Genomic DNA, 10524 nt, shown 5'->3' with positions numbered 1-10524 from the left:
AGGAGGAGATGTTCGCCTACATGGATGAGGTCGAGTAGGAGGAGGAGGAGCCAGAGCTCTCCTACGTGCCCGTCCACCCGGCACCCGGCACCGACGTCGTGGACATCTTCGACAACGAAGATTAGCTAGGATAGTACGTACTCCCTCCGTTCCGAATTACTTGTCGCAGGTATGGACGTATCTTATGCATGCTTTTGTATGGATCTAGGGGTTGAAATATGAGAGACTCAGATGCAGAGTAGCTAATTTTAGGCGTGACCGATCACTGTCTGCGGACGTGACCCGACGTTTGAGAGGCCGGATTTGTCAAGTTTGATTGTAGATGCTATTAGGTTTCCTTCTTCTCCCGCCGGTGTTGTTGCTGGTCCACCCCGCCTAGACGGCCTTTGGGTTGTGAAGGCGTGGAGGAACTCGGCTCCGGGGGAAGGGCACTCAGCGTCTTTGTTAGGATTTTGTGATGGCGGCAATGTCCCCCAATAGGACTAATGTCGCCCATGTTCGATCCCGTGCATGTCTCCTCGTGTATTTACAAGTTTGATTCTTTTAATTTATGACTCTCTTCATCAACGATGGTTGGTGCTATGGTATGCTGGTCATGTGGGGCGTAGCACAAGGACTTTCCGACTGCCTACTGCAATAAGATTTGCCCAATGTCGGTGAGGTGAGATTAGAATGATGATGGCGACGCACATTCGGCTTGTTTCAGTGTTTGTAGTCGTCACTTGGTGTTTCCATGGACCTGGTTATAATTTTTCCTACCTCGGATGTGATCCTACTATCAAGAATGAATATGAATAGACTGTAAGTTTCTCGCGTGAAAAAATTGTACTAGGGACCCTTACAGAGTATTATTAGGGTGACGATCGAGCGTTGTTGCCGCCTCTAAGTCTTCATCTCAGCAAAATCAAAACTTGTTAAAACCCAAATGATACTCATGCGTGGCAATAAAAGAAAGAGAGGGTAGTACCGTACATGTTGCAGTAAGTTTACTTGCTCCAATGAAAAAGGAAGAAAGGAAGTCCACCTGCACCTGCCTGCCCTCCCTTTTGAAATGCAACTACTACTACGACTCCCTCCCAACCGTGGCACGTACGCCTCGTTCTCACTGACACATGGGCCCCGAAACACAGGCCCCCACCTGCGGATCCAACCACTGCACTCACTGCGCTCCGCTCACTCCGAGCTGAGCTCGATCGTTTCCTTTTGTTGGTTTGCCCGCGTCCAATTTATGGCGATTTAATGCGCCAGCGCAGCGACGAGGAGCAGCAGTGTGCATCAATGGCATTGGCAGCCATGGCCGGATCCATCTGAGCTCACTCCCACATCCGCCGTCTTCTCCATCCATCCTTCCCCGGCCAGCTCCTCCGCCCATCTTCTCCGCCATTTCTTTCTTTCCTGGAAGGAAGGAAGGAAGCAGGGACCCGACCGGAGAGAGAGAGAGATTTTCGTTCTGTTTTGTTTCTTCCTCCCCCATCTCCCCTCCCCTTTTGGTCTGTCTCTCTCTCTCTGGGTAATGGCGGCAGCGCTGCTAGCTGCTGCTGTCTGGTAACAGTACTGCCAGTACTGTCTCGACGTGTTGACTTCTCTGCTCCGCCATTGATTTTCGAGATAGATCCGAGACAGCCAGGGGAGCGCTCTGAATTCAAATCCACACGCCGTCGCGGTGCTTGGATTTGCTCCTTTCTCTCCCGCACAAGCACAATCACTTTCCCCCTTTCACCATGCTCCTCCATTGCTAGCTAGCGAGCCCATCTTTCTTTCTCTGGTCCAGGTCGTCCACGTAGGGAGGCCATGGTGGCCGAGCCGCTGGTGCACAAGGTGCTCGCCATGGCCACGGCCACCCTCTCCAACAAGAAGGCCGGCAGGAAGGGGGACAAGGACGGCGCCAGCGGCAGGGTCGGCATCCTGTCCTTCGAGCTGGCCAACGCCATGTCGCGCGCCGCCAGCCTCCACCGCTCGCTCTCCGCCGCCGAGGCTGCCCGCCTGCTCGGCCCGCTCTGCCTCGGCTCCCACGCCGTCCGCGCGCTCGTCCCGGGCGACGACGCGCGCCTCCTCGCCCTCGCGCTCGCCGAGAAGCTCGACGCGCTCAACCGCGTCGCCGCCGTCGCCGCGCGCCTCGGCCGCCGCTGCGCCGCCCCGGCGCTCCAGGGCTTCGACCACGTCTACGCCGACCTCCTCGCCGGCCGCTCCCCTCCCTCGGCCTACCCCTTCTTCGCCCCCGCGTCTCACTCCGAGGCGGCGCTCCTCCGGCAGCTCGACCGGCTCGCGGCCGCCACGGCCGCGCTCTACGCCGAGCGGACGCGCTCGCCGACCTCGAGGAGTCGGCCGCAAGCTCCCCACCGACGAGGCCCGCCGCGCGCTCCTGCAGCGCGCCCGCTGGCGGCGCCAGGACGCGCGCCGCCTCCGCGACGCTTCGCTCTGGGGCTGGACCTACGACAAGGCCGTGCTCCTGCTCGCGCGCGCCGTCTGCGCCGTCTACCACCGCATCTGCCTCGTCTTCGGCGACCCCATGCGCGGCCTCGACCTCCTCCTTGTTTGCGACCACAAGGACCGAGAGCGCCACCAGAGCAGCCAATGCCACGACGACCAGAACAGCCGGCAGCTCTTCTCCGGCCCGGTCACCTCCGCCAAGTCGGGGCCGATTATCGACAGGGTCGCCGCCGACGCGGACCCGCCACATCCCAGTCGGCTCCGGTCGAACTGCGGGGGGAACATGTTCATGGAGTGCCTGAGCCTGAGCAGCTCGGCGGCATGGAAAGACGACGACGGGCTGGACGAGGACGACGAGTCCTTCTTCTCCGGGGACGCCAGCAGCTGCATCAGCGCGATCAGGTCAGGGATTCTGGTGGCGCCGCCGTCCAGCGGCGGCGAAGAGCATGAAGCAGCCAAGAACGGCGCCGGGAGCAGAAGAAGGAGGTCTCACTCCCACCGGCGGTTCGGGCCGAAGAGCACGGTGACCTCGCTGGCCCCGGCGTCGACCGTGGGCGGGTCGGCGCTGGCATCACACTACGCCAACATCATCATGATCGTGGAGAAGCTGCTGCAGTACCCGCACCTGGTGGGCTCGGAGGCGCGTGACGACCTCTACGGGATGCTGCCGTCGAGCCTCCGGTCGTCGCTCCGAAAACACCTCCCGAGGAACCTGGGCATCTACGACGCCTTCCTGGCGCACGACTGGCGGGAGGCGCTGGAGAAGACGCTGGCCTGGCTGGCCCCCATGGCGCACAACATGATGCGGTGGCAGGCCGACCGGAGCTTCGAGCAGCAGCAGATGGAGGCGGTGCAGCTCAGGGGCGGCGGCAATGGCAATGTCAATGTGCTGCTGCTGCAGACCTTGTATTTTGCCGACCGGGACAAGACGGAGGCGGTGCTCTGCGAGCTGCTCGTGGGGCTCAACTACATCTGCCGCTACGAGCAGCAGCAGAGCGCGCTGCTCGACTGCTCCAGCAGCGTCGACTTCGACGACTGCACCGTGGAGCAGTGGCACGCCACCATGCATCAGTAGCAAGCAGCTAGCAAGGTTTTTCGTTCTCCTTGATGATTTCTTTCTTTTTGTTTGTAAGTAGTGTGAGAAAACAAGCAAGCAAACAGAGGGTAGTGCTAGTAGTGGTTACTTGTGTTTTGGTTTGGGTTTCTCTGTCTTTCATTTTTGTGCATGCATGGGTTCAGGGATGAGATGAGATCATCTATCCATTCACGATCAATGAATGAATGAATGAATATAGGATTGCCTCATGAAATGTGTGACAGATTCATGGTTGAAATCAGGCCTCAATGCAGAAAACAGAGGAGGTGAATTTATCCAAACTGTTTGTTACTGGTTGTACATATGTCTCCCAATCTAATTATTTTAGTATACTATGGGCCTGTTTGGTTTCAATAAGTCACCTGACTTATAAGGCCCTGTTTGGTTTCAAATAAGTCATCAACTTATAAGTCGAAAAGTGTAAAAAGTGACTTATTTTGCCAAACGGATCCAACTTATAAGTCATCCCAACTTATAAGTCATAAGTTGCTCCACCTCAACTTAAAACTTATAAGTCACCCCTTTTGCATGGGTCTCACCACCTTTACATAAAAAAACAAGGTAGAAAGGTATGCTCAGGTGACTTATAAGTCAGGTGGTAACCAAACAGGCGTGACTTATAAGTCACTGATTTTAAGTCACCTGACTTATAAGTCAGGTGACTTATTCGAACCAAACAGGCCCTAAGTCAGGTGACTTAAAATTAGTGACTTATAAGTCACGCCTGTTTGGTTGTCATCTGACTTATAAGTCATCTGACCACACTTTTCCACCTTGTTTTTAATATAAAGGTGATGGAACCCACGTAAAAAGAGGTGACTTGTAAGTTTTAAGTTGGGGTGAAGCAACTTATGGCTTATAAGTTGGGGTGACTTATAAGTTGGGTCCGTTTGGCAAAATAAGTCACTTTTTGCACTTTTCGACTTATAAATTGATGGCTTATTTGAAACCAAACAGGGCCTATATATGTGTGTCATCGAACAAACTTGTCGAAATTGCCAACAGCAAAGTCATAAAGTTGCTACTACTACTGAATTCTAGTAGCATATGGAATGTTGAGACCTGTTAAGTCCCAAAGCGCCTTTTGTCATTGTTATAATCGCGGGTCACCATGGAACTTTTGCCAAAAAGCACATTGAGAAGCGAAAACAAAGGTAGAGTAGAACTTCGAGGCATGCATTAGTCTAAGCACGGCAGTAGTATTACGTACATCAGGGTTAGTAGCAGGTGTTGATGCTTACCCACTTCATCTTAAAAGGGAAGTAATATGCTATCATATATATATACCGTAAAGCCAAGCCGCGACAGGTTTAGTTGGTAGCTCAATTAGCAGCTTTGCTTACCTTATCCTCCTTACCTCCTCTTTTCACTTGGGAAGAAGGTAGGAGTAAATCTGACTACTACTTAATTAAATCAAAGACTCAGATCTATTATGAACTCTTATCTCTCACGTGAAAAGAGGAGGTAAAAGGGAGTATGCTAAAATTTGCCTATTGTTTAGCATCATTTGCTCAGGGGGCAGGTACCTTATCTGAACTGAAGATTGGCCAGGATCATTTGCTCAAAGGACAGATGCCCATTTGAAATGAAGGAAATTAGAGACTAATCAATCAATCATCACCACAACCTGCTGCCACATGAACTGTGTGCTCTGCAGTGGGATGTGCCCCTTTCTGTCTGCCCTCAGAGCCAGGCACACACATACAGACATGTACAGTATATATATTTGCTGCTCATCTGGGTCTTCATTTGAGTCGTGATTGTGTTGCGGCACGTTGGTAAAGCAAATTTGAAAGAAGAGAGAGACCAATCATCACCACAACCTGCTTGCTGCTACATGGACTCTGAGTGCTACTCTGTAGCAGGATGATGCCCCTTTTGTTCAGAGACCTGCTCATGTGGGGTGGCTGTGCTGTGCTGTGCTGTGGCAAGTTGGTAAATAAAGCATGTCCAGTAAACACTCATTAGCAAGCAATCAGTAAAGGGGTTGCAAGCAGGTGCTGCTCTTGTTATTTTTCTTGTTTGGAGTACTGATGGGGAGTCTCATCAGCTCGTTGCCTCTCATCTCATCTTCAACTCTCTTTCCCCCCTGACTTTTGTCCACACCCTGCCTGTAGTTGCGTGTACATGGTTGATCACACACACAGTTTAAAATTCAAAAATTTCCAATTATTTTGCGATTAATTGGTGCCCTGAACTGAGCTGAAGATCCTAACTTGTTATTATCTACTCCCTTTGTCCCAAAATAACGGACGCTGATTGAGTACAAAATTGTATTAAATTAGCGACGCTTATTTTGAGACGGAGAGAGTAGTACGTTAGATTTGGATATTACAGTTGCTAGGCCAATTAGCTTACCTTGTTATCTTTCTCTGCTCTGTTTAGCACTCCCTCCTTTCCAAATTACTCGTCGTGGTTTTAGTTAACGTATGCTTAACTGAAGATGGCATCGGCACACAGAACGAAAATAAACTGTAAAGACCAAACCAATGATCAGCACAGTCTGCTTGCACATGAACTACACCAGGGTCAGAGGCACACACACACATAGATACAGTTGGTTGCTGCCCATCTCTTCCATCTGAATGCCTGCAAAGTTAAGTTGGTAAAAATAAAGCGTATTTGTGCTTGTGCAGTGTACTTTGTCCTTCCTATATTTTCTTCATCCATCTTTGGTAGTACTACGGTAACCAAAACCATCCAACTGTCAAATATATGGCTTTTGAGAGCACAGGCACAGTCAAATCACAACTTTTAACCAGAGTGACTTAGTTACATTTGCTTCGCATGTCTTACTAGTATTTGAATGACTATATGAATGATAGATGTAGCCTTGGAATTAAGTTTGTTAAAACAATTTACCTTTGTTGCATGACATAGGAGTACTATTTTGTTTGCAGGATGGCTCATCAGCCTCCCAACCATTGTCCACATTCTGCTGTTGCCAGATTTGTTGCTGACGCATCTGTTGCTGAACATTAAACTTGATTGGCTGCATCAGCTGATACTACTTCATCACAAGAGTACATAAATTAGAAGATTTGGTCTACCTAGAAAATAAGAGTTAATTTCCTTGTGCACATCTACCCTCACAACCTTTGAAATACCGAAAAAGGCTTTCGCCCCGCTTTATAGATAAAGCAAACCGCCACAGATCACCCATACAAGGACTAGTCCACAACACACACACACCCAAGTCTCACAACAAGAAGTACAATAGGTTCTGCTAAGGGCACAGCTCAACAAGCCCAAACAAAAGAGAAAAGGAAAAAGAACGGCCGGGAGAGGCCAAAGAGGGCCCGACCCCTAATCCAGCTTGGGGATTGGCGGAGGGAGCGGCGGTGACAGACGAACAACCATCGAGCGAAGGTCGGCGATGAAGACAGAGATGGCGTCCCGGTCCGTGGGGCGGCTAAGCGGCTGCCAAAGCTGCAAGTAACCAGACAGTTTGAAAAGGGCGTCAGTAGCACGTCGAAGCGGAATGCGCTAAATCACAAGTCTATTGCGGATCATCCAGAGAGTCCAAGCGAGGACCCCAATCTCCAGCCACCTAATGTGGCGAGAATGCTGGGGGGAGTTCTGGAGTTCGGCGAATAGGTCGAGGAAATTGGTGTGACACCAATTGCCACCAACCACCTCTCTAAAGCAGCTCCAAATGAATTGAGCGGACACACAAGAGAAGAAGATGTGATTCGAGTCTTCGTGGACACCACAGAGCGGGCAAAGGCCACTACCCAGGCCACTGCGCTTGCGAACCTCCACGCTAGATGGGGTCCGCCCGCGAATCCATTGCCACATGAAGATCCAAATCTTCAACGGCAGGCGGATGGACCAGACAGCCGTAAGGGGAGGGGCGGAGGATGGTGCAATGGCCCGGTAGAGGGACTGGGTGGAGAATTGGCCTGACGGCTCAAGGCACCACCGAACCAGGTCCGGGCCAGCGTCCACCTCAGGCTCGTGGAGAGTGACGCAGTCAAGCAACTAATGCCAGGCGGCAGAATCCAAGGGCCCAAATGGCCTCCGAAAGGCAAGGCGCCCTAAGTCAATAAGGGCCCTCTCTACAGAGATCCAAGGATCAACGACGATTGTTGAGGATATTACTGATGGGCGTAAACCGGCCTATCTAGGCCGAGTCAACTTCATCGGTAGTCCCAGAAGTGATAAAGCCCAAGAAGGCAGATGAGGCCTAAGGCCCGTAGCCGGTTCAAGACTTGTAGCTGTAAACCGGAAGTTGTATATAAGCTTGTATTGTAAGTTAGGAATAAGGAGAGACCAACCCGGATACGAATATCGACCGGTGTTGGGACTCTGTGAACCGACGGGTGTCACCCGTGTATATAAGGGGATGACCCGGCGGCGGTTCAAGGACAACAGACAACAACTCGAGACATAGGCGAAGCTTGTTTGCTCCCTAGTCATCGAAACCCCATCAATTCCATCACAACTAGACGTAGGCTTTTACCTTCATCAAAGGGGCCGAACTAGTATAAACTCTCTTGCGTCCTTGTGTCCGCTTTAACCCCTTCAAGCTAACCCGCTGCGATGGCTCCACGACTAAGTCCTTTCTCTAGGACATCTGCCGTGACAAAACCACGACAGTTGGCGCCCACCGTGGGGCTATCGCACGATGGTTTCCGGTTCTTGGAGGGCCGCTTTGAAGGACTCGAGGGCTACGCTGTAGGCCGGATGACTAAGAGTCGTCTCTACATCGACGACGCAGGCTGGGGCCCCGAGGCCGGCTCAATTGAGTACGGGTACCGGGTCCCCTTTGGTAGCATTCACGTTTTCATTGGCAAGATCGGTGAACCGGGCCCTGAGCCGGACATCTGCACCGACCTCGTCGAGACGGCTCAGCGTGCGCGATCCGCCCGGGTTAAACCGGCCATGAAGCGTGCCTTCGTGGGAGTCATCCATGGAGGAAGTTATGAGGACGGATCGGAATTTCGTGGCGCGACCGTCGTTTGTTTCGGTGACGAATCTTCGACCGGAGAAACCGAATCTCTTTATCAGCTACAAGATGGCCGGATTGGGAGCTGTTCCGATGGCGACAGTATTCCGGACCCCTCTGATCTGCCCAACCGGGTTGGAATATTCATGGCCGGAACACAAGCAGCGCTTCATTCTTCGACAGCTGCGGCAACGATCTCCGGTTCAGCAGCGCGACGGCTGCCGGGGCAGGAGGCCCTGTGCGCCCGCCGGCTCAGGTTCTATCAGAACTATTTGATGCGTTGGCTGTGCTTATGGCGGAAGTTAATCCGGATCAGGATGTTCACAACGCGGAGATTGCAAAGGTAAAGGAACAGATCACCCAGGCCAAGGCGGATCTGGCGGCTGAGGACACCAGGATGGCCCGAGCGGGCCGCTTTAGACGCACAGGCCTACAGGCTTATGTTGGACCAGAGCGCGTCGCATGAAGTCATGAGGAGGAAGCACCGATCCCGCTTACCACCGGTTTTTGAGGCTAGAGACCTTTTCAACACTCCAGGACCAAGAGCTGGCAATCCGCTGGAGGGAAACCGGGCAGAAGCCCCTGGGACCGGTGCACCGGTTCAGCCTCGTCAGATGGACCCGCCTCGTCAAAACACCGTTATACCTCAGGCTGCTTTAACACCTCCGGGTCACTACTCCAACCCAATGGACAATCTTGTTGCCGCTGCTGCACGGCTGGAGGCCATTCCAATTGAAGGTGACTCGCCGCAGGCAGTAGAGACGCGACGGGTCAAGGAACTTCTGAGGACAGCTTTGGCCCAACAGGAAGCGTACTCGTACAGCCGCGACCGGATCCACTCGACCCCCCGTCCAAGCCGGAGCTATAGCAGACATATGGATGAACCAGCAGTGTCGAGTAATGAACGACGTGGGGCACCCCGTGACAACAACCCGGCGGGTGGTGCTGATACGCTCAGGGAGTGGTGGACCGGGCCCGCGGCGCAGGGAGGCCGAGTTAGCCACACAGCATCAGGCTCGGCAGCTCACGCCGGTTCGTCCAACCACCTTGACTGAACCTGGTGTTACTTCTAGTTCTTTGGGGGTGCCTTGCCTTATCCCCGCTTTACGCAACGTGCGCCTGCCCAAGGATTTCAAAGGCCCGCGCAAGGTACCAAATTACACGGCGGATCAACCTCCAGAGACATGGGTGGAGAGCTATGAGATGGCCATGGAGATGCTTGATGTGGATGACGCGGCGTGTGCGAAATACTTCACCATGATGCTTGAAGGAACGGCCCGTACTTGGTTAAAAAGCTTGCCGGCTAATTCTATCAGTTCATGGGCCCAATTACGAGCCCGGTTTATCAGCAATTTCAAGGATACCTGTAAACAGCCTATGTCGATAGTGGACTTAGCTGCATGCGTCCAGGAGGAAGGAGAATCAACGACTCATTGGGTGCGCCGGGTTTCACAAGTGTTGCACTCCTCAGACCGCATCAACGCTGACACCGCAGTATTAACCCTAGAAGGCAACTGCCGGTTTGGGCCCCTGAAGCTGAAGTTGGGACGGATGAAGCGTCATTGCACCGACATGGGGACCCTCATGGCCGCTTTGGTGAAATATGCTGATTCTGATAGTACCAAGGATCCCGAATCTGATGATGACAAGACAGGGAAAGGGAAGAAGAACAGCAGCTCCAAAGGTCAGCAGCATCACTGGGCAGGCAATGGTGGTGGAGGCAAGCGTAAAGCGGATGGTAACATGGACTTTGTGGCTAATACCAACGCACAGGACAATGGCCAGCGACGCAAGGGTAGACCGAAAAATCGTAATGGAGCACCCAACCCTAACCCAAACCGCCTAAACTATCTGCTAAGCCAGCCCTGTCCAAGACATGGGACGAAGGAGGCGCCAGCAAACCACCTTTGGAAGGATTGCTTTATTATGCAGGAGTTCAAGAATTCTAATAATTTCCGGTATGATCACGAATCTGGCGGTGGCTCAGGGCCGGGCTCGGGCCGGGTTACGGTGGAGGAAGTTCCGGTTCAGGATTTAATGGTAATCCGGG

The 10524-nt window shown here is 52.7% G+C and overlaps 1 protein-coding gene across 1 annotated transcript; it reads left to right on the top strand.

Annotated features, from left to right (window-relative positions):
• Window positions 1-1102: 1102 nt before the first annotated feature.
• On the top strand, window positions 1103-3826 carry LOC125511085. The gene is given in 3 exon segments (XM_048676366.1): window positions 1103-2293; window positions 2296-2322; window positions 2325-3826. Coding segments are annotated over 3 exon segments (1710 nt in total). The 5' UTR covers window positions 1103-1791; the 3' UTR covers window positions 3506-3826.
• The last annotated feature ends 6698 nt before the right edge of the window (window positions 3827-10524 follow it).

The sequence above is a fragment of the Triticum urartu genome, chromosome 5, assembly GCF_003073215.2.
Source record: "Triticum urartu cultivar G1812 chromosome 5, Tu2.1, whole genome shotgun sequence".
Taxonomy (NCBI): domain Eukaryota; kingdom Viridiplantae; phylum Streptophyta; class Magnoliopsida; order Poales; family Poaceae; genus Triticum; species Triticum urartu.
Note: the sequence above shows the minus strand (reverse complement) of the source record. Positions and strands in the feature narration are given on the sequence as shown.